Source organism: Solenopsis invicta, chromosome 4, assembly GCF_016802725.1.
Source record: "Solenopsis invicta isolate M01_SB chromosome 4, UNIL_Sinv_3.0, whole genome shotgun sequence".
Classification (NCBI taxonomy): domain Eukaryota; kingdom Metazoa; phylum Arthropoda; class Insecta; order Hymenoptera; family Formicidae; genus Solenopsis; species Solenopsis invicta.
The window spans coordinates 18,549,313-18,575,311 of NC_052667.1; the positions used below are offsets into that span (position 1 = coordinate 18,549,313).

General features: G+C 34.0%; 1 protein-coding gene across 2 annotated transcripts in view; it reads left to right on the forward strand.

Annotated features, from left to right (window-relative positions):
* The first annotated feature begins 4,466 nt into the window (after positions 1–4,466).
* The window catches only part of LOC105196195 (glutathione hydrolase 7), a 30,409-nt gene continuing 8,876 nt past the window's right edge, over positions 4,467–25,999 (forward strand). Inside the window, exons 1-5 of one of the 2 annotated variants that reach the window (XM_039448256.1) lie at positions 4,467–4,899; positions 6,323–6,489; positions 10,310–10,470; positions 10,529–10,608; positions 12,050–12,325. In XM_039448256.1, the coding sequence (XP_039304190.1) occupies positions 4,884–4,899; positions 6,323–6,489; positions 10,310–10,470; positions 10,529–10,608; positions 12,050–12,325 (700 nt within the window). In that variant the 5' untranslated portion in view covers positions 4,467–4,883. Of the gene's footprint in view, positions 4,900–6,322; positions 6,490–10,309; positions 10,471–10,528; positions 10,609–12,049; positions 12,326–25,999 lie in introns of those variants that run through there. The other variant, XM_039448257.1, reaches the window with a different exon arrangement.

Sequence of the window (25,999 nt, forward strand, 5' to 3'; positions counted from 1 at the left end):
GGGACCCTCCCATTTGTCCTATGATCCATAAGCTATGGGTCGCACATAAAATGCATAACGGAGCATAAGCGTAGCATAAAGCCTCTGGACCAATGGGAATCTTATATAAATTAATATGGCGACTTTATGCTGGATGCTCATTGGTCCATCGGTCTTATGTTGTGCTTATGTTATGTTATGCATTTCATGTGCGAGGCCTTTTATAGCCTTTAAGGATCTCGCACATGAAATGTACAGTCGTAAAAAGTTGCAACACATTTTCTTCGATGGTTTTTGGAATGTAGACTTGCTTATCGATCGGCAAACGTAATTGGTTAGATCCATAGGTAAGACCCAATTATGTTCGCCGTTCGATGAACAAGTCTACATTCCAAAAACCATCGAAGAAAATGTGTTACAACCTTTTAGCTCACGACTGTACAGTCGTGTTCATTATAGTTGCGACACTTTTTCTTCCATGCGTTTCTGAACGCGCAACTATAACGAGAGCTGAGAACATGATTGGTTCTTACTTATGGATCCAACCAATTACGTTTGCCGCTCGATGAGCAAGGCTACATTCCAAAAACCATCAAAGAAAAAGTGTCGCAACTATAATGAACATGACTGTACACCCAAGGACTTTGATTCTGTCCATGGGGAAATTTTTCAAACTGAGAAGTCACCACTTTCTACATATTTGCAGTTCATGATTAATGAAACAACTAAAGCTTATTGGTCGTTACGTTAATCATAAACTGTAAATATGTAGAAAGATAGCGACTTCTTAGTTTGGAAAATTTCACCATGGACAGAATCAAAGTCCTTGGGTGTACATAAGCGGTCATTAATGCCTTCCCTAAGGAGGTTAGGCGCGTTCCAGACACATGCATCGCATCTAGGTATTTATCACGCATGATTGTTAAATCTGACCAATCTGGCAAGTCAGATTTAACAATCATGTGTAATGAACACCTAGATGCGATGCGTGTGCTGGAACGCGTCTAACCTCCTTGGCTGCGTTCAGATTCTCCACCCGGTGAGTGATCTCTGGGTGACTGGGTAAATGGGCGGAGCTAATGAAAAGCTCCCTAGTGGTTTATGGAATCTGAACGCACTCTCAAACATTGGGTGTGTTTAGCAAATAACGCTGAGAAATAGTAACATAAATATCTCAGATTCAGAATAAATTACATAATAAATTAAGATAAACGATAAAGATAATACATAAATATTTTACTATGAATATTTTTATCAATATAGCTAAAGTAGATGAAAATTAAATGTTAGTAGAATAGGACGAATCAATTTAAACAATGAAAATAAATTTTTATTTTAACAAATTAGATGAAGATATATATTGCGCATATCATTTATTATATGTATAGGCTTGTTTTCTATTCCTGCACTAGACTGCACTGGAACGTTCCTTCTTGTTTTCACTAACTTTCAAATATATATCTATTTCACTTTAAGTGCACACTAATTCAAGGAGTTCAGGAACAGAAAACAAACAGTATATTTTATTAGTATCAGAAAATATTTAATAATACTAAAAATCTTTAACATACTAATCTCAAATATAAATATTTATATAACGGTTTTGTGAGACTGTAGACCAAGAAACCTTACATTAATAGAATAAAAGATTAATATTTATTAATCTGTAATTACATAAACAGAATAATAAATAAAACGTTTAAACTTTACTTGGTTATTAACGTTTTTCTTTATTATATTTATACATTTTAATTTTTATTTACTATAATATTTTAAATTAAATTTATTTTTTTATTTTAAATTTGTTTTAAATATACGAGCTTTATCACAAATATATAGAAATTTTTATAGCGATACATTTTGGAACGCACCTTTACGTCACCCACCTGTTTCACCCGGCTCAAGGACTCATGTGGTTTTTCCACTCTCTCGGGATAGACAGAGTGATAAAGTGAACGACCCACCTAATGTCGGTAGGGGCACTCTAAAGGAATCTGAACGCTCTTTAGGTGCCTGGGTGCACTCGGGTGGGGAATCTGAACGCAGCCCTTTGGGAAGGCATTAAGGGCCTCGCACATGAAACGCACAACATAACATAAGCATAACATAAGACCTATGAGTCAATGAGCATCCAGCATAAAGTCGCCATATTGATTTACGTCCGTCGGTTTTATGTTGTGCTTATGTTATGTTATGCATTTCATGTGCGAGGCCCTTTATGTTGTGCTTATGTTATGTTATGCATTTTATGTGCGAGGCCCTTGAAGGGCCTCGCACATAAAATGCATAACATAACATAAGCACAACATAAGACCGATAGACCAATGAGCATCCAGTATAAAGTCGCCATATTGAGTTACATAACATTTTCATTGGTCCGTCGGTCTTATGTTTTGCTTATGTTATGTTATGCATTTCATGTGCGAGGCCCTTTAGGCTCTTTAGCGCAGAGCTCGGCAAGAAATGCACATTTTGCCCGATTTTCAGTTGACTTCGCCCAGCGCTCTTCCCTTACCTCGACGTCCCGTGCGCAGCCAACGAGCCGCGCGAGACTCAGGACCGTGTCACCTCGCGACTCGCGACCGTATCGTGTCACCGGTCACCGGACCTCGAATACATATTTTTAATAGCTTTCCACATCACCCAGGGGGTACTATTATCGACGCGTTTTTTTTTAAGTGGTTTCCCCGTTAGGCCTAATCCACTGATGACTGAGACGACCTTCTAATAGCTTGAATTAATTTAAAAGAAGCAGAATTTTAAATATTAAGTGAAATGAAAAATACATTCAGATTCACGACTTTCGGGCTTTTTTATAAGCGACAGCAGGAATGTCGATCTGCATATTGCACGTAGCAAGACGCATAAGACGCGGTAAAGAATTGTCGCTTAAACAAGAACGTTTTTCATTTTTAATAAACTTCATTTTTGAAAAAGAAGTCTCACATAAATATGTGAATCCGAACATAGAATAAATTCGGAGTCCGAAATCTCGAAGCTTGGGGTAGGTTGATTTTGATAAAACGTTATAAAATTCTGCACCGGTTTCTTTAACCATTTTCAGAGAAATATTATTTTGTAGGTCACATAATTCGTCCCGTAAATTAATCTGCTGTTCTACGATTGGCGCTGTAAGAGGATTCTCGAAAAGAATTAATTCTGTTCGAAGTTTTTCGAAGCAGGTGAAACGCGTATCGAATTCTTCTATAACAGAATCTACGAAATGAATATTTTCTTTAAAATTACAGCTACTGCCGTGTTCTTCGAGAAGAATCTGGCAAGATAATAGTACCCCCTGGGTGACGTGGAAAGCTATTAAAAATATGTAAAGCTATTAAAAATATACTTCTTTGTTTCACACATGTTAGTTTCTCTTTCTATCCTTGTATGTATATTTTCATGGCTCGATTTACATACGTCAGAAGGAAGGTGTGATTTGCATGTAAGTGATATTTTTTAATATTTTACAATTGAACAAGTTTGTTGTTATATCAAAATTAAATATTAAATTGGAAAAACTTAATAATAAGACAAGCAAATACAGTTATTTTTGTTCAGTTAAATTCTGAGCGTCCTCATTATTGTATAGATTTTTAGCAATAAAAAGTAAATAGGTAAAAATTAAATAAGTAAATAAATAAATAAATAAAAAATAAAAAACAATAAAATTAAACCTAAAAAACATATAAAAATATAATAATACGAAAAATTTTGTAGTTATTAAAAAAATAAATATATATTAACAATAGACGCCATAAAGCAGATATGGATGGGGCGCGTGTATAGCAATATAGATATTTTTAGTTTATTTCTGAAAAATGTGTCTTCGAACTATAACTTCACCATACATGTTTGAATTTGTTGTTAAATATGCTATAAGTTTTGATATAAAGTAAATTTTAAATTTTTCAGAAATTTAGAAGAGAAGGAAAATTTCGAGAAAAATAACATTAAAAAAAATCTAAACAAAGTGTTATAAAATACATAGAAATATATAAAACTTTTATTTAAAACTTTTTTTTATATTTTTTACCATTTCGATGGTATTACTTAAATATTAAGATTTTTTAATTCAGAAATTAAAAAATCAATTTATTTCAAGAGTGTGTTTTATCCTCTTGACAATTATATGGGCCCGTTGTTATACATATAAAAATACGTGTCCCACATTTTTATCTGTATTACAACATATTAAAAGCTTGTCAATTTCTTGCACACTCTTACGCTGTTTCCTATTTCTTTCACACGTGTTCTTACGATGAAAAGGAAATGGAGGAAACTAACCGAATGAACCGAATCTTCGGTCAAAAATTAGTGTAACACTTCACGTGCATAACTGTTCCCGATAGAAAGAGAAGCAGATACTTGAATAAGTGCATGAAACAAGGATAGATGACTCAGCATACCAACAGGCTGACGCTAAATAATTTTGTTTTTCACAGTTGCCTGTCTTATTAACTATAGCCCACCGATAGACGAAGAGGGCTAATTTTTAGAGAGAGACACGCGCGAACTGCACACACCATGTTATCCTTCCATCATGGGGCGGAGTCAACTGAAAATCGGGCGAAATGTGCATTTCTGTGCATTTCTTGCCGAGCTCTGCTTTAGCGTGTTCGTAATAGAGTGAAAAAGCGTGGTTAGGATTGCTCACGCAATCCTCTTGAAGTTTTACCTTATTATTTCTTGGCATTCCCATTTATAATTTCGTATTCCTTAATCCCTAAAATGCCGTAAAACATAAAATCGTCTCTGCCCTACTAGTTCACTAGGGATGGGTGCCATATCAATTGGAAGAAGAAAGTTCATTTTCTATTGATATTACAATTTTTTGTTATATATTCCATTAAGGAAAAATTAATTTATAAGTATCGCAAGGTTATACAAAGCGAAAACTTTAAAAAATGAGTTATAATACATGTAAGCATAAATACCTTTCACTCTGCGTTGACCTAAATGGTTTGCACTGTTTGTATCGCTTGATCAGTGATTAATTTAAGCGGCAGTTGCAAAATTTCTAATTGTTCGATTCCTAGTCTTTAAAGGAAATCCTTATTCACCTTGAAAAATTGAAAAAAAGATGGTTATGACAAAAAGGAATTTTTTTAATATTAACTGGTTTTTAAGACAAAAACCAGTTAATATTAAACTTTGCATACTCTTACTATTATTTTTTAAATTTAAAAAAGGGCTGCTTTCTCATTTGTTATACATTGCTCATATAGCACCGATTGTTACAAAGTTTTCATAAAGGTCAACATGTTACAATTTTATATGCAGCAATTCTGAAAGGATTCTGCAAAATGCTGTATGAAATGTAATAGAAATGTTTCTAAAATCTATCACACGTAAATTTCAAAACATCTAGAATAGAAAGTCATGACATTAAAATGACATCAAAATGATTATTAAAAGTAACTTTTTCATCAATCAATTTATTTTTGTCACTTTCACGTTATGATGACTTATTAGGTCTGTTCGAGTTGCTTGAAATCCCTAAAAATTTTTGCACTTGAGATGAGATAAATATATATTCGATCGTAAAAAAGAGAGAGACGACAAAGAAATTAATTCAAAAAGGGCAGCAACACGAACAGGCCTATTGTTCTACTTTAATATGGCTAGTGATAACACCAAAGCAAAAGCTTGATATAATAGGTTTGTTCGAGTTGCTTGAAATTCCCAAAAATTTTTGCACCTGAGATGAGATAAATATGTATTTGACCATAAGAAAAAGAGAGAGACAACGAAGATATTAATGCAAAAAGGGCAGCAACACGAACAGGCCTAATTATATGCGCTTTGTATAATTGGGCTCTAAAATGGTGATAATCATATCAATGGATAGCTAGTATAACAGTACACATTAAATAACAAATAGTATTTATCTTAATACTTGAAATTTATGTATTTTCTTTAATTTAGAAAAAATTATTTTAAATTTTTCAAAGAGGAAAGTTAAATATCCAAATGTATAAATTTCAAAATTGTAAATAATAAAGTTACACAAGAATGTTACCCTCATTAATGTGATATTTTATTTGCTTAAAAACTGATTTATGAAGGTGTAATCATTAATTTATGTTGAAATAGTAAAATTCAACAAATATGATTTCAATGCCTTTCTTCAAATAAAGACTCTGAACAAAAGCATTGAAATCTCCATGTTAAATTTTATTGATTTTGACATAAATTAATGCTTTATGGTATATGTGTGTGAGTGCGCGCGCGCGCGCGTGTGCACACACACACACACACACACACACACACATATATATATATAACGTTATTAAATTTAAGATAAAATAATCATACAAGATTATAAGTTCTAACAAATTTGCAGGCCTCACGGAAGAATGTCCATTGACGAAAGAGAGAAGTTACAAATACAGACTCTGTGCATACTGTGGCAATGGACTGAAATTCATCATTGTCTGCTTTGTTGCACTGACTATTGCCATCACTACAATGCTAGTGTTACAAATTCTTTATACTGAAAATATACCACAGGTACAATCACGAAACTAATTGTCACACAGGATATTGGATACAAGATATTAAGAGAATATTCATGCTCACTAAATATTAACAAGGTGTTTATTATCCAATAAAATTCAAGATTTTTAGGGACCTTTTTATTTTTGTAAATAATAGATTTTCATAGGATTTTATTGGTTTACTTGGGGAAATTTTTAGAATTTTATTTTTAAATTTGAATTCTCTTTCTAACAAAATTATTTCTTTGATTATTTTTTCTTGATAATGCAAAATTAATAATAAATATGGTATTTATATCTATATACATTTGTAATTTGTGCTTTTTATAAAAAAAAGAAATTAATGACGGTACATTATTCTAAATTGTAGGTTAAATTATCTTTTGAATTTTACAGTTTTAGTGAGTTAATTTCATCTATTAGGGACAGTTTCTTACATATATTTAAGTCATATTATTTCTTTTCATAATATTTTCTCAAATTTAATCTTAAAAACAAATGACTTCTTTGTCTGATCGTTTGATTAAGAAATATTAAAAAATTATTTAATCTTACTCGGAATTTTAAAAATTCAAGGAATTCTTTTTTACAAAATTTTAATAAACATCTTGTATAATTTTTTAAGTAAATTCAATCAGGAATAAAACCTTATAATATATTTCTATCAAAAGTTATGGTTTTGATTTGTAACAAACTTTCAATATTGCATGTATCATGATAATTACTTTTATTATTGTATATAAGATCTTGTTTAGTTAATATTATTCTGCCACAATTTCATCCCTATACACATTAAGTAAAAAGATAAAATAGAATCTTAGCACTTTGTTACAATTTTATTTAAATACTTTCAATATAGTTTTATTAACAATAGGCCAGTGGATCTTTTTAATTTGAATACAATTATGCTTTGGATGGAAATGTATCACTGGTGCTTATTATCAGGAAAACTTGGAATTTTCAGAAAATTAATTAACTTTTTACTCTTTTGAAAATATTGAATTTTTTCATGATAGATTAATTCTCTAAATTTTACTAATGTTTAAAGAAATCGTAGAAATTTTACTTTTAAATTTATGTATATATTTATATATATATGTGTGTGTGTGTGTGTGTGTGTGTGTGTGTGTGTGTGTGTGTGTGTGTGTGTGTGTGTGTGTGTGTGTGTGTGTGTGCGCGCGCGCGTGTGTGTGCGTGTGCGCGCGCGCGTGTATGTGTGTATATATGATACTTTATTCCTTGCGGAGTACACTGCGGACCTTCGCTCCGCTTACATAGTTTCAACATTTTATTCCTCGCATCCTTTACAACGCACGAGAGAGAGGGGGGGGGGAGAGGGGGAGAGAGAGAGAGAGAGAGATCACTCATCCATTCATATCTCCACACTAATTCTCTGGATCTTTATTTCCGCCGCATTTTCTTCTCTTCCTTCCATACTCTCATTCATACCACCCTTCTTCCTCCCTCATCTCTTCTAATCTCTTCATCCAAATCTCTCTCTTTCCGTCCTCTCCCAAGACCTTATCCACCATCTCTGCTATCCCTTTTCAACTCCCCAATTCGTGCATTCCTCCCATTCGTGCATTCCTCCCATACGTGCTCCCAAGTTTCGATTCCCCCTCCACATATCCTACACTTCCTTTCCTCATCCCAATATCTACTCCCCATCATCCCGTCTTCCAGCCTGTACTTCGCCACTCTCTGCTGTCTTTGCTCCTTCCATCCCTTCTTTAGGTACTCTGGCAACCCCTTACCTTTCACCCTACCGTACCATATGTTAAATCTAGAGCCCCTAATTTTCTCCCTTCTTTCCTACTCCTGCCACCTACTCTCTCTTGCCACTACCTCTTCCCCCCTCAACTCTTCCCCTTCTCTCATCTTTTATATCTCTATTACGCTCCAGCTCTTCTCATAAAAATCTCTTCTTTCCTCTTTCCATTTACCCATCACTTTTCCTACCTTCGCCTTGTCTCTCATTTCTTCCAAATACAACCTCGCCAGTTCTCTTTCCCCTCCCTCTTCCAGTTTCTTTTCATAACTCCATGCCCTCAACCCTGCCGTCCCTCTCAACTTTTCCCTCTGCATTTCCTTCCTCACCATGTATCCCGGCGTGTACTTCCCAACCCCCAAAATCCACTTCAAGAATCTGTCCTGTATCCTCTCTACCTTTTCTTTTTCTTTTCAGCTCCATATTTTCACTCCATATCCCATTACCGTCCAAACTAATTTATCAAACAACCATATCCTTCTCGACCAATCCTTTTCAAACTTTCTCTTTCCTATCCCCCACACTTCTCTCATCACCATCGCTTCCTTGTTAACTCTCTTCTCTATATGTTCTCTCTAACCCCCATTTGCCATCATTATATAGATATTTGTATTTTCTCACCTTTTCTATCTCTCTTCCTTTCCATTTCCACACCATTTTTTTTTGTTTTGGGCCCCCCTTTCTACACCTCATTACTTTTGTCTTCTCCACATTGATCTCTAATCCCTTCCGCTCTATATAACTTTCCAGTGCCTTAATCGTCCTTTTTATTCCTGTCTCCTCCTCTGCAACCACTGCCACATCATCTGCATATGCCAACGAGTATATTTTCTTTCCCTTTACCCTCACTCCCCCCCCAACCCTCCCTCTCTAACTCCTCATCTAAATCCGCCAGCAACAGCGTAAATAGGCATGGGCTCATAGCGCACCCCTATCTTACCCCTCTCCCCGTCCAGAAGTTTTCCCCAACCTTATCCCCCACCCTCACTCTACTTATGGTCTCCTCCAGTACCTCCTCGCACCTCACGACAAAGCTTTCTCTAACTCCCCTCTCCCTCATCATCTGTATGAGGATTTCCTTATCCACCGAGTCAAACGCAGCTTTCAAATTTACAAATAGCACCACCATCTTGCCCTTTCTTACCGCCACCCTCTTGTTTATCAGATAATTTAGTACGTAGATTTGATCAATCGTGCCTACCCCTCTCTTAAACCCCATTTGACTCGGCGGGAATATCCCTTTCCTCTTCACCTCCTCCCTCAATCTCTCCGCAAGTACCGTTGCGTACACTTTGTATGCCGTTTGCGTTAACGTGATTTCTCTATATTCTTTAACACTCTCCCCCTCCCCTACTTTTAAATTTAAATTCTATTTTTTCTGACAAAATTAATTTTTTTTATTAAAAAATAGTAACAAAAACAGTATATATTCTGAATTAATGATTTACTTTTCAAATTCTTTTTACTTTCGGTGAGTTATATACTTTCGGATATATGTACTGCGCGCAGATAAATGCAATTTAATTTTATTTCTTTTTTGTTTTTTCAAATATAATATTTAAAAAACAAATTGTTTTTTTGTGATTATATGATTAAGGAACATTAAAAGATTAAAAAAAAACATAATAAAATAAACTTTTTCAAAATTCCATTAAAGAATTCTCTAATCTTACATGAAATTTTAAATATAATTCTTGAAAAATATCAGAAATTATCAGAGAATTTTTTGATAAAATTGAGTAAATATCTTGCATTGACAAGGGATTTTTACTTATAATCAAGTTTTCCCTCAAAAATTATAATATTTGTTAAACTTATAATATAAAATAAACTTGCAATATCCTGAGTACTGATCATGTAACTTTTTTCTAGGCGGAAAGATGAAAAGTGAAAAATTTTGCCATTAACTTCAGTGGTTGAAGATTTCATTTTTCACCTTTTTGCCTTAAGAAAAAAGTTACATGATCGATACTCTGTATCCAATTAGTTTCGTGGCTGTAAATATTAAAAATAAAAGATAAAAAATCAATAGTAAGATATTCTAACATTATTTATCTCGTTTCAGAGCAACCTTCATGGCGTTCATGGAGCAGTCGCCACGGATTATTCCAATTGTTCCCAAATCGGTATCAAGATACTAGCAAGATTAGGTAACGCGGTCGATGCTGCGATAGCAGCGACTATTTGTATGACTGTGGTTGCGCCTCATAAAACTAGTCTCGGCGGGTAAGACACCGGTCAATTGATTTTGATTTATGTATTCTAATCTTGCTTTTGTTTTCAGAGGTGGTTACATAATGATACATAATTATAAAAATTATACTCATCCGATTGTCATCGATTTTGCAAAAAATACAGCCACAGGTAAATGCAGTTTTGTGCATTGATTTAATCATTTAATGCATATGTAAAATAATAATGATAACATAATATATTGATTGTAATAATTGTGAAGTTAGTTATGTAGAACAAACAAAAAGGCATCTGAAAACCAGTAATTGAACGCATAAACAATAAAAAATTGATTAGGTCGAGACATTCGTTTGTAATAAATCATATATTAGAGTTTAATCATTTATTTAACTGGCTAAGTGCAAAAATTTTAGATTCAGAACGAATTGCAATAAGAGACTTATTTCAGAAATTTGCAGAATATATTAAGGAATAAAGAAATGGAATTAAGACTCCTGTCTACGCTGCGGCCATATTGAAGTCGTGACGTCATAAGCGTGAAATGACACGTAATTTTGTCCGACGTGACATTTGTAAATAAAGACAATTTGGATAAAACAGACTAATTAGATGGCTTTAAAATACTTGTAAAAATGGGTAAAGACTATCCTTTTTCCGCCTAACAGTTAATAAATAGTAAAAAGCACGAAAAGTGAAGCCTATTCAGACAAGAAAACACAAGGATAGCTATCGAAAAGAGTGAAAAATGTGCTTTTATGTATAAAATTCAAAGAAATTTTACTTGCGATCTATTTTTACGATTTTGGTAAATATGAGACAAGTCATATTTTCACAATGAAACATATAATAACAAAATGACGTGCACGACAACATCCCATCGTCAATCTATCACGTTTTACGCCTATTAGTTCTAATTTTGTCTGCGACGGAATGTCGCTACCGTCAATGCGAAATTCTCGGTTGAGGCGCCAGGAGCCTTAATTTGCAAAAGACACTGAATTTCTCGACAATATGTATTGTTTACTTGGCTTATTAACAAATGAGAACATATAGAATCGTCTTTGACCTGTTTCTGTATCTATCAATCTATATCTGAAAGAGAACATCTTAGTATGTTGTAATAATTGTTCCCAATTTATTGAGAAAATAAGAATATAAATTACTAATTATTTAATTAATTATTCTCATTTTGTTCTCATTCAATGAAAACTGTTTAACTCTTTAGGTAAAACTCCAGTGTACAAAATAACTAATACATCATACTACGATATTTCCAAATTGTAATTTAGAAATAATTCTACATTTTTTAAGCAAATGCTTATGTAAAATTTTTTTATTTATATTTTTCCTTGAATAAACTCGCCATTCGAACGAATATATTTTTCGAATTTCTGAAGTTGTCAAAAGAGTAATAACTCTAGTTTATAGAACTGAAAAATATGTTTCAGAATACATAAATGTATTATTAAATGTTTTGCACTGCTTACTGATATAAAAATATTATTAAGCACAACAAGATTTGCTTTAACTCACCGAAAAATAGCATTTCTTTTCTGTCTCAATTGTGTTATTTACATATATCAGTCTAATTTGAATTTATTATTATTAATAGGTTTCTTTGCCGAGGTTGAAATACGTTTACCAGCTCTATTAAAAGGATTAGAATTTGCTCAAAGATCGTACGGCAATCTGCCATGGCGAGATGTCATAGAACCTATCATCGAATTGGCTCGAGAAGGATTTGTTATATCTAAGGATCTTGCGGACGAAGTGTCGAAGAATACAGATTACGAGATTTTTTACGCTGGTCCTTTAAATCCAGGAGATAGATTACAATTACAGGAACTTACAAATACGTTAAATATTGTAGCACGTGATGGTGTAAAAGGTATAGTCTACATTTACATTTGCAAATTTATCGATTATAATTCTTATGCAGCTTTATTTTTTAAACAATCTGCAGTGGAAATTTTTTTAGAATTCATCATATAATTTTTCAGAATTTTTATCTAAATTGTTTATCTTTTTTAAGAAAATTTTTATTTAATATACTTTATTTAATGTATTGTGATAAAATATAGAGCTATTTTACTATACACGCAATGTATAATTATCTAAGTAAATTCAAAGATCTTGTGTCAAACATTAAATTCATTTAACATGTTTTAAGAATACACATAAACAAAATGTGTGATTTCATTATATAATGATTCAAATTAGAATTGCTTTACAATATTATTAATTAAGATTTTAGTGACACAACTCATAAATTATAATCAGATTCATGAATAGGAAACAAAGTATTTATTAATGTAATTATTATCTACTTACAAATTCATGGAGTCTTATAATAATTAAATACGATATTAACAAAGGTCCGCGTGGTGAGCTCACCGAAGTCGCCGCACAAAAGGGACGATAAATTTTTAAATCGTTGCTAAGACTGTGTTCGCATAGCGTGCTATCAGCGCTATTGTGTCGTTTTATCCTTATTCTACGTCTAATGATCGATAAAGATAGAATGACGGAATAGCGCCGATAGCGCGCTTTCCGAACGCAGCTTAAGAGATTTCAAAAAGAAACACATAATCGATTGATTATAGTTAAGCGATCTATCGCAACTAAATCAGTTTTACTAACATATTAAATTGTCAAAACACTTTATTTACTTTTATTTTGGAGTCTAATTTTGAAAGATTTACTTTATTATTATTTTATTAAATCATACATTGCTAAAAAAAATTAGGTAATTACTTTTTTAGTAAGTTTTTGCCCATTTTTAAACTGATGTACTCAATAATTAAAAATAAATAAATAGCGGTTTTACAGGACAAACTATTATAAGGTGCTTTGGTTCAATTTTTATTTAGATTATTACTCAAAAATGTGGTCAGCTTTGAATAAAGATATATTTGAGATATCAAAAATCTTGAAATTTGCAGTCCTTTACCGCCTAATAAAAATAAACGAACAATCTCAAAATGCAGAATTTGCTCTTTCAAATGAAAAAAGCTTTACGCTTATTTAGCGAAATATCGCAATTTAAAGAACCATCTGTGATTTTTAAATAATTTTGATACAATATCGCCGACATTTACGTAACTCGATATGCATTACGGAAAAGTTATTGTGATTTGCGTAATACGTCGAAGAAGTGGCAATACAATAGAACCCCCTTAACTTTGGCCCTCTATAATCTTTGCATTCCTTCACACGTACTTTCACAAACATTAATATCATACCACTTTCTTTTATAGAATAGCTTCACCACAGCACAAATCTACCAATCTTTTGCATAAGTATACGGTGAGGGTATTCTGTAACTTTGGCATTCTGCTCTTATCGCCCCAAAGTCAAGGAGACTACTGTACTTCTGACTAAAAAAAATTTCTATATGCATATACACATGTACACTCTACACTACGTGCTCCGCACACACGCGCGCACCCACGCACACATGCACACGCGCGATATGCAAAATCTAATCGAGCAACCTTCTCCGTGATACACATTGGATTACGCAAATGCCAACAGTGCTAAAATCATAAAAAAAGGGGGGGGGGTACTTTAAATTGTGATAGCTCGCTAAGTAATGGATATAGAGCAAACTTTTTTTTATTTGAAAGGGCAAATTTTGTATTTTGAGATGGTATTCGGTTTTTTTTTTTTTTTTGTTAAGCGATGAAGAAAGGACTGCAAATTTCAAGATTTTTGATATCTGAAATACATCCTTATTCAAAATCTATCACCTTTGAGTAATAAATTGAATAAAAATTGAACTGAAGCACCTTATAGTAAAGAGTTTGGCCTATAAAACACTTTTTTTATTTATTTTTACGTTAATTACTAGTTGAGTACATCGCAATTTAAAAATGAGCAAAAATTTACTGATGGAAAATATTCCCCTAATTTTTTTTCACTAGTGTAATTAAGAAATCTCAATTCGGCATCTTTTATTCTGTGATTTTTTAATGTAATAATTTTAATAATTTTTTTATTAGAAATAAAACTTGATTAATAAATGAAAAAATAAACTATCTGTTAACAATACTGCGTACTGTTTGTATTAAAAAAGTGTCGATTTTAGCCTTCAAGGCACTCCTAAATAGACTTTGAAAAATTATTATTTGGGCCTTCAAATAATAAGAAAAAACAGTTGTTTGTCCGAGAAATGGAAACATTAGCAAGAATAGTTTAAATATAGTAAAAAATTACATTAATCACATGTATGATTAATCAAGGGCGGCGATTTGTCGACTCGCCATGTGTGGAGTTGGACAACTTGATTGAAGGGGGGGGGGGGGGCAAAAAGTTTTCAGAATTTATTTAATTTTCATATTAAAATCTCTATCATAAAAAATTATATACAATAATAGGCAACGAAATTGTAAATATTTTACAAATATTTATAGTTTAACTTGAAACATACTTAAACTCATGAAACAAAATGTAATGAAAAAAATTTGATAAAAAATTTAATTTCGTAGAGCAAACGTTGTACTCCGAATTTTATTTTTTATAATGAACTCATTCATAAGTGCATCAATATCTAAAGTTTCAGCAATCTTGGAATGCACATAGCTGCTGAATTCAATCGAACTTGTTGCATCGTAGAACGTAAATATGTTTTTAACTTTCTCAAAGCAAAAAAAGAACGTTCTGCAGTACATGACGTCACCGGTATTGTTAATAATATTTGAATTAGTTTTGTATATTCCGAATTCAAGTCTCTCATCACCTTATCTTTTTGAAGAATTGTAATAACGTCTTCGAGAGATGTCACAGTTAATTTTTGGCTGTGTAGTATGTCGAAAAACATTCTCCGATGGAGTGCGAGCTTCTGAATATCAAAATCGTTCTTGTATTCTGCAAGAGCATTTTCAATTTCACTTTCGTTATATGTATTATTTCCGATTGCAATATTTTCTATTTCTTTTCCAGTTCATGGTTTGGGTTGAAAATCTTTCATTTAAAGATGTGAAGACTTGGTCATATACTTGTAAATGGACAGGATCCGCTGGCGCACTGTGTCCAGCAATTAATCATCTCGACTTATCTAACCTAACCAACGGAAAAATTTTAGGCATCGGCCGCTGTGAGTGGTAGTGTGCTATCGGAATCCGCCCCTTATAAATATGTTTATAATATTCTTTTGGCGTTGAAAAAACATGACTATAATCAGTATTTTCCAATCGTTTTGGAACCTTACGAAGCCGCGGTAGTTTAGGATCTTCTAGTCCTAGTTGCTTAGCGTTTGTAATAGCTTCTTGCCATATCGACTCGAAATTATTCTCTCGGGACTTTGAAAACATCAAAATTACATTTTTTATCATCTCGTGTGATCGTTGAATGTTTAAATCCGTTTTTTACAAGTTAGTGTTTAATGTTTCGATAACTCCAAAAATTTTAATCATAAAACTTAGATTAAAATAAAATTCGAAACTTTGAGATAGTGTGAAAATCCAAAAGCTTTTGCATAGATGCTACAGTTGAATTAGACTCGAATAACAGTTGAGCTGCTTCATAATTGCTTGGTTCTTAAAGATTTTACACCCATACATCACCTAATAAATCGAAAATATAACAAACGTTAATAATCGTAAATCTAAATTAGTTTGCACACGCACACACGCGCGCGCGCTCGCACACACACACACACACACACACACAGAGCAGAATTTATCATTTATTCCTGAAATATTGTTCAATTTTTAATTAAAATGTGATCATTCATAAACCGTCGTTGAAAAAAATTATTCAAAAGAAAGCACTTTCTCAGACGGAAAAAACAATGTTAAGTACACTTAATACATTCAGTACATGTATACATACATGTATATATACAATGTAATTGCAAATATTTTGTTTTATGAAATATTATCAAATATTTTATTTCAGTGTCATCTTAATTCTCACCTAGTTGAGCAAAACTGTGTAAGCGTAGAACTGATATCTGATTGCAATTCTTTAAAACGTCCTTGGCGCTTAGGGGAATTTCGTATAAAATTGATGAGCTTGTTTACCACACCAATGAAATTTTTTACGCTGGATGGATATACATTCCATTCGGTTTTGTACCACTAAATTTAGATTGTGAGCATTACAGTGCACGTATAAAGCTCGCAGTTCACTTTTTTTAATGCGTGCCTGCAATCCTGTAATTCTTCCGCTTACATTAGCCGCTCTGTCATAACATTGTCCTCTTAAGTTATGGATATCCAGATCAAATCGAGCCAAAATATTGTTATTCTCGACGAGACGAGCACACATTTCACTCGCGCAAAGACACTCGAACGCGCGAGACGAAATCAATAAACACTCTTTACGAAAAGAACACGAATTTTAATCGTGAAACTTTTATACAATTCATTCGTAGCGGAATTATTCGAAATATTGCTTGATAGCTCCGCGTCGTGAAACAGAACAAAAGCCGGCCGCGCTTCTTCTGTCTGATTGATTGATCTTTCTTTGGCCAACTTCTCAAGCTCGGCCGAACGACCACAACACTATCTTACAATATATTAAATAATATTTTAGCTGTCGTACTTGGCGTTTCGTAAAATCCCATGAATATTTCTTCTATTGTCATATCGTTCAGTACGATTCTTATAGAAAGTCACTTGCTCGAATCGTGTAATATCAGATGTTTCGTCAATTATTATAAAAAAATATTTGACTTTTTTAATTTTTGCAAGTTGTTTGTTTAAAACTTCCTTTGCCATCAAATGAAGAATTTCATTTACTGAATGAGTCCACTTATATTTTGTTTGTTTAAGCTACTTTTTAAGTATGGAAACGTCTTTGGCTCGTAATTGCAGTAATTTTAATATATTAGAAGATTCGTTTTTCCACGGAAAGCTAATCCTTGTCGAGCTAAAAAATTTATAGTGGAAAATATTTTACAAAAGGCCTTGCGAACCTCTACCATTTCAGTTTGTTTAGCGGATGACGTATGTTGAATAACAGTAGGTTTTTTCAAATTATTTAAACCAATTACAGCTAAACGGTGAAAATCACTTTTCTCATGATTTTTGAAGTGAGAAGCCTTTTTTCAGTTACTGCAACCTTTGGTTACAAACGCTTCTTTTGCATTCATGGATTGAGTGTCAAATTAGTGTCAACTTTAGATCTATCGCTTGTGTGCAAATTGCTTTTCTGTCAATATTTAAATTTAACTACGAAAATTCTTTCATCCATCGTTAAAAGTTTTAGGAATATCTTTACCTGTAACGAAATCATTTAAATATATTTGTGAGCATTTATTAAACATGTATTAAATGTCATGTTTTAAATGTGTACTCTTGTATCAAGAATATATATACAGGGTGTCCTATTTTAAAAAACGCATTTTGATAATTCTTTAATGAAGCATTTTCAGTAAAAATGTTTTAGACAAAAGTTGCATGGTTTCAAGGGGGTCATAAGATGGTGTCATTAATTTGACCTTGAATGGTTGCTTGAAAGTTACGTGAAGGACACCTTCAATTTTTTAAATGAGACTGCCTACTTTTTATTACATATTCTTGTAGCTTATCTTGAGACCTTTCCAAAACACTACAAGTTTATTTTTGTTGAGTATTTTTTGAGTTGTGAGGCTTGAAAGCTACTGTAACTTCAAGCGTCATAACTTGGAAAGTCCTTAACAAAAATAAACGTATTTATAATGCTTTGGAAAGCTCTCGAAATCAACTACAAGAAAATGCAATAAAAAATATAGAATATTAGAGAAGTACCGATATCATTTAATTAGAGAACTACCGATACTCTAATATTGTATCTTTTATTGCATATTCTTGTAGCTTATTTCGAGATTTTTCCAAAACACTACAAGAAAGTTTATTTTTGTTAAGTACTTTCCGAGTTGTGACGCTTGAAAGTTACAGTACACCATAGCTTTCAAGCCTCACAACTTGGAAAGTGCTCAACAAAAATAAACTTTCTTGTAATGTTTTGGAAAGGTCTCGAGATAAGCTACAAGAATATGTAATAAAAAGTAGGCAGTCCCATTTAAAAAATTGAAGGTGTCTTACGTAACCTTCAAGCAATCATTCAAGGTCAAATTAATAACACCATCTTATAACCCCCTTGAAACTATGCAACTTTCGTCTGAAACATTTTTACTGAAAATGCTTCATTGAAGAATTATCGAGGTGCGTTTTTTAAAATGAGATACCCTGTATGCGTGTGCGTGTGCGTATATTTATTTATTAAAAAATTTAGCTGTATTTTCACCTAAAAATTTAAAAAAATGTAATAAATTAGAAAATATAGGGAATTGAAATAATTATTAAGAGTGAAACAGCTGATATTTGTTCATGCGTGGAATTAGCTCGCGGCTAGATTAATGGAATAGGTTCGAAGCGGGAGAGAGAAAATAAATTGATACGCGGTATTGAGAGATGATTGACGAGATTATAACATTTATTTCTAATGCAAGGTTCTAATACTGTGTATATATATATATATATATATATAATTTTTTTTTTTTTTCAAGCCGGAGTGTGAACAGTGCGTCCGCGGTGAGTTACAAGAATATAATAAGAAAAGAAGAGACAAAGACGGAGCGAAAATGGTAATTCGCTATAATCTAAATCTTTGGACGGACAACGATATTGAAAAACGAATACGGTGTGCTATTTACAGTATATTTACAAGCGGTCTTGACCGCGAAGTTGCGAGGGAATCTCGCGGTTCTCGGAATCAGTACCGGTTTGTCCGAGTATTCCGGCTAGCCGAGTTTCTGGGCGCGGTCGTGTTTATATTTGGCGGGGCGCGGTGTACGGCGCGTTGACGGCGCGAATATACGGGCTAGCCCGGCGCATTCGTACGCCGAATCAATCGTTTCCACGACGCGTCTGGCTTAATAGCCGCTGGAATGGTTTGGCTGGCGAGGAGTCGCCAGATTTCGCCAAAAACACCCGGAGTTATCAAGTATCTTGGTGGCGACAAAGGACTTTTACCGCCGTGGTCTCCGGGGTGACTATGAGAAAGAGAGAAATGCGCTTTCTCGAGTTTTGGTTCGTCGAGTACAGCGGCAAAGAACCTTTACCGCTTATTCTCGCCGAAGAAGAGTTGCGGATCAGGATCGGGAACGGTAAATGGATACGGAGCGTGCGAGCGGATGCCTTTTATACCCCCTGGCTCGCGCGCTCGGCCGTTTTCGCGTTATCTATTTTCTTTCGAGATTTTATCTCGGGATTCTCGTTCCTCCACGACCGCTGGTACAGGCGCGTTTTTGCGGGGATTTCTTCTTGTGACTAGTTGGTGATGCGCGTGCGCGCGACCTTCTATCGCGCACGGGTCTGCCTCGTGCTAACGGCTGCCTTCGGCCATTAGCGGTGTTATTGTCGTGGAAGCGTTTAGATAGGCGCGAGCGCGCCTTCTGTTGTTTAAAGCCGAACAACAAGGCCTCCGGCTGGTGTTTGTCGGGAATAATGCATGTAATATGCATGCATTATTACAACAGTTATTATGTATTTAAATTGGTTATTTTATATATATATATACACTACTCAAAAGAAAATAGGGAACACTTTCCAGACACCAAAAATTAGGCTATTTTCAAATGACTGTAACTCGGTGAAAAATCATCGTAGATAAAAAATAAAAAAAGCATTTTGAAGCTTGAAGATCCAACTTTAACGCTCTATCAGCAGATTTTCAAAATTCTTTTAACTTCCTTGTCTTATGCAGTAAAAAAGCACACCCTGTTTTGTTCCTTAAAATTTCGTATTTTTGACACTTTGCAGCTCGACCAACAAATTTTTTTCGAACAATTCAAGTAAAGCTTCATAAACTACAACATTTTGCCTACAAAATGCTTTTTTTAAAATTTCTCTACGATTTTTTTTGACCGAGTTACGCTACTTTGAAGCTAAACCTGCATTTTTTACAAATGATATCCGTACTCCGTGAAAAATCATCGTAGACAAAAAATCAAAAAACCATTTTAAAGCTCGAAGTTCCAGCTTTAACATGCTGTTAATGGTTTTCAAAAATTTTCTCAATTTCTTAGTACTATGCCCCAAAAAAGATACACTGTTTTTTCCTTAAAATAACGTATTTTTAACAGCCTGTAGCTCAATAAAAAAATTTTTCTCGACAAATCCAATGCAAGTGCCATAAAGTATGACATTTTCTCTACAAAATGCTTTTTTTAAAGTTTTCTCTACGATTTTTTTTGACCGAGTTACAAGACTTTGAAGATATACATTTTTTACAGTACATTTTTCCGAAAAATGACGTCTACCGCCGACATTAGCATTACCCAATGTGCACCACGTGGAGGTTGTCGGTCGGATTTTTGCACATCGTGTGTGTGTGTGTGTGTGTGTGTGAGTGTGTGTGTGTGTGTGTGTGTGTGTGTGTGTGTGTGTGTGTGTGTGTGTGTGTGTGTGTGTGTGTGTGTATGTATGTATCACAGCAGAGATAAGGACCCCGCAGTTCGTCACTTCTGCAGTATTTAATGACTCCAAACCCTCTCTGCTGTGTGTGTATGCGCTCGCGCGCATGAGAGTTCAATAGTGTGTATTTCCTCCTCTCTGATCAATTACTGCTTGCAAGCGTTCTCGCATATTTATACATCTTGCAATACGATCTTGCGGAATGTTGTGCCAAATTTCCGTTAAAATTTCTCCCAATTCTTCTAAATTTCGCGGCTGTTCCTCGCGACGCCTTAATCGTCGTTCCATTTCATCCCAAATGTGCTCGATTGGATTTAAGTCCGGGCTATTGGCGGGATGATTTAACAGTCTAATTGCGTGTCGTTGAAAAAAACGTCGCGTTATATTCGCCGTATGAGGTCGAGCGTTGTCCTGCATAAAAATAAAGTTCCGACAGGTTCGATTTAATAGCAAAACGTGTGGTCGTAGAATATCGTTGATATCACGAACACCCGTCATTGCCGGAGGTGGCAGGATCACTAGATTACTTCGTCTTGTAAGTGATATACACCCCCACACCATCACACTGCGAGAATCGCCGGCGTACTAAACAAAATTTTATTGTATTGAGCATGCAATGTTTACATATGGTCATTTTTGTCTAAAAAGAGATTTTTTTTAGACTAAGACGACTATATGTTTACAGTTCACAGGATTGGAGAAATGTATATTTCTCCGACGAATCATGTTTTTGCCTTTATGGCAATGATGCTCGTATACGTACTTGGCATCGACGAAATGAACGCTATGATCGACGTTGCGTTATGCCAATACGATCCTACAACGGCGGTTCCGTGATGGTGTGGGGGTGTATATCACTTACAAGACGAAGTGATCTAGTGATCCTGCCACCTCCGGCAATGACGGGTGTTCGTTATATCAACGATATTCTACGACCACACGTTTTGCTATTAAATCGAACCTGTCGGAACTTTATTTTTATGCAGGACAACGCTCGACCTCATACGGCGAATATAACGCGACGTTTTTTTCAACGACACGCAATTAGACTGTTAAATCATCCCGCCAATAGCCCGGACTTAAATCCAATCGAGCACATTTGGGATGAAATGGAACGACGATTAAGGCGTCGCGAGGAACAGCCGCGAAATTTAGAAGAATTGGGAGAAATTTTAACGGAAATTTGGCACAACATTCCGCAAGATCGTATTGCAAGATGTATAAATATGCGAGAACGCTTGCAAGCAGTAATTGATCAGAGAGGAGGAAATACACACTATTGAACTCTCATGCGCGCGAGCGCATACACACACAGCAGAGAGGGTTTGGAGTCATTAAATACTGCAGAAGTGACGAACTGCGGGGTCCTTATCTCTGCTGTGATACATACATACACACACACACACACATACACACACACACACACACACACACACACACACTCACTCACACACACACACACACGATGTGCAAAAATCCGACCGACAACCTCCACGTGGTGCACATTGGGTAATGCTAATGTCGGCGGTAGACGTCATTTTTCGGAAAAATGTACTGTAAAAAATGTATATCTTCAAAGTCTTGTAACTCGGTCAAAAAAAATCGTAGAGAAAACTTTAAAAAAAGCATTTTGTAGAGAAAATGTCATACTTTATGGCACTTGCATTGGATTTGTCGAGAAAAATTTTTTTATTGAGCTACAGGCTGTTAAAAATACGTTATTTTAAGGAAAAAACAGTGTATCTTTTTTGGGGCATAGTACTAAGAAATTGAGAAAATTTTTGAAAACCATTAACAGCATGTTAAAGCTGGAACTTCGAGCTTTAAAATGGTTTTTTGATTTTTTGTCTACGATGATTTTTCACGGAGTACGGATATCATTTGTAAAAAATGCAGGTTTAGCTTCAAAGTAGCGTAACTCGGTCAAAAAAAATCGTAGAGAAATTTTAAAAAAGCATTTTGTAGGCAAAATGTTGTAGTTTATGAAGCTTTACTTGAATTGTTCGAAAAAAATTTGTTGGTCGAGCTGCAAAGTGTCAAAAATACGAAATTTTAAGGAACAAAACAGGGTGTGCTTTTTTACTGCATAAGACAAGGAAGTTAAAAGAATTTTGAAAATCTGCTGATAGAGCGTTAAAGTTGGATCTTCAAGCTTCAAAATGCTTTTTTTATTTTTTATCTACGATGATTTTTCACCGAGTTACAGTCATTTGAAAATAGCCTAATTTTTGGTGTCTGGAAAGTGTTCCCTATTTTCTTTTGAGTAGTGTATATATATATATATATATATATATATATATATATACCTTGATTATTATTTTGACCTGAAGTTTTACTATATTTGGTCTCTTGTAAATAATTTATTGCACTTGTGTCATTTTCTTTCATGTTTTGCTTCTCCGGACAATCAGAGTCAGAGACACACGCCGCTTAATCTCGAGATTCTTTTGTATTGATAGAGCTGATAGAGATTGATACATTGTTTCGTGGTTCAACATTTTCAAAGGCTGTATCTGTATTATTTCTCACTCGTATTATATATCTTTCCATTGTAATCGGTCTCACAAATGTACATGTACACACACAACGGCGATTTGGTTCTGTCTCTCTCACTCGTACATTCCGAAACAAATAAATGCTAATTGCTAAGATGCACGAAAGCTATAGACTAGCGACACTAACGTTTTAGCCTTGCGGAAACGGGGTACAAAAATATCGACACGCACTTAAATTTGAACGAAGACGCGCGGATATGTCTGTACGCGTCGGTGACTGAATTACAATTAATTGCGTCCGCGGAGCGCGAGAGCATTGCAGAAATCGACGATCAAAACGACAATCGGAAATATGAATATTCACCTGTCCAACGCGCGACGCTATGTGGGAATATACGCGAACGGAAGCCTGTTGCTAAACCAAGATTTGCAATGAAAATGGAGCAGACAATGAAAAAACGGAGCAGGCGGTGAAAATTGAGCGATCATGCGATGAAAACGGAGCGATCACGACGATGCGCAATGAAAACCGAACGACCGCGATGATGCGTGTACCGAAAACTTTTTATTTTCAAAAAATTCTCATGTGTGGAGTACTCTACACATATCCCACAAAAGTCGCCGCCTATGTGGTTAATAATTGAAAAATTAATATTTTAGCTAAAATTATGGGTACATACTGCATATAAAGATTACGGACTACTTTGGCACTATTCAGAATGCACCACGTAGAGGTATAATCCCCCTATCATCTCTTAGCAGAAATCGGGATTCCACAGCTTATTACTCCTGTAATATTTTGTGACTTCAAACCATCTCTACCGTGTGTATGTGCGAATGTATATAATATTAAAATAAGCGCTTTTGTTTGAAGTTTTAATATCTGATGATGATGAATCTTCATTAAAGTAATCATCGTAATTATTTTGTATATTTATTCGTTGATAAAATAAAAGATAAAAGTGATGTTATTATTGAGCATACTTGTGGATGCAAGATAGTTCAACGTTGTTGAATGTGGTTTTCAATACTTGTGTGATTTTTTTGGTAAAGCTTAATTTAAAAAAAAAAAACGTTTCAATGCCTGCTCAATTCCTCGATTACTATAATAAAGAATCATTATCATCAGATTCTGGAAGTGCAAACGAGGTGTAAATTTGCTTATTTTTATATTATACATTCGTGCACACGCATACACATGACAGAGAAAGTTCGAAGTCACAAAATATCACAAAAGTAACAGAAGAACTGTGGGATCTTGATCTCTGCCAAGTGATGTTAGATGGAGTATACTTTCACGTAGTGCGTCCTAGTGCTAAAGTAGTCTGCGATCTTTACATGCTGTATGTACCCACAATTTTAACTAATATAATTTTCCACTTATTAACATGTAATATGTATATGTGCTTAATATTATTTTTTTACTATATTTAAGCTATTCTTGCAATGTTTCCATCACTTCTCGGACAAATGACTATTGTTTTTTTGTTATTTAAGGACTCAAACAATAATTTTTTAAGGTCTATAAAAGTACTTTGAAGACCAAAATTGACACTTTTTTAACACCCTCTTTTACGGCTTTTCAAAGTGGAGGCTCTCTCAGATTCTATAGTGTGAACCCTTTCTGAAGTCATAGAGGGGATAATCATTCAGTTTTAACACATAGGACACTCTGTATATATGATTTCTGATATACACTACTAAAAAAAAAAAAAAAAAAAAACAGGATCACTTTTTAGACACCAAAAATTAGGCTATTTTCAAATGACTGTAACTCGGCGAAAAATCATCGTAGATAAAAAATGAAAAAAGCATTTTGAAGCTTGAAGTTTCAATTTTAACACTATCAACAGATTTTTAAAGTTCTTTTAACTTCCTTGTCTTATGCAGTAAATGGTTTTTAAAAATTTTTTCAATTTCTCAGTGCTATGCTCCAAAAAGGATACATATAACAAATAGAAGGAAACCTAGTTTCCTTAGCCACCGTGCTTTACGCTTTAACCTACTGCGCATAGTACTTAACGCACAGCGCGGCGAATGCCAAACTTTACATGCAAATTTCTCTGAAACGAAGGTCCATGCACTCAAACGCTTTAACACTTTTTATACTCTCGATCCTCCCTTTCGAATAAACTAAGGCTCATCTGATTCCGTGTTTCACAATTCGTAGCATCTACTTGTAAGATCTAGCTACGACTGTTGAAGTCGTCCTTGTTTAATCTATTGTCATTATCGGTTGAATATTTTTCTATTCTAAAATAAGTTTTGATATTAAAACATTTCCTAAATTATATTGTATCATTGAATCAAAATTCAAATTAATAAACGTTTTTTATTGAGTCGACAAACATTTTTTTTAGTGTAAGATTTATTTCATTATTTTAAGACATAAAATATTGAAGTTATAATCTAAAATAAGAAATATGTAAAGACAAATAAAATTTTTATTAAATAATCAAAGGGTTAATGAGAATGTTCGCGCGGTACTCAACATGTAAGTTTCTATTCAAATCAACTTCACGTCAAATATAACTTTTTATTAACGATATCACAAATGTGCGATTAGCTCAGGTGTTAGCGTACTAGGTTACCGTTCCGAAATCGTAGGTTTGAATCTCGCCGATGCGTTTTTCAAAAATATAAAATAATACGTAATTGTAATTA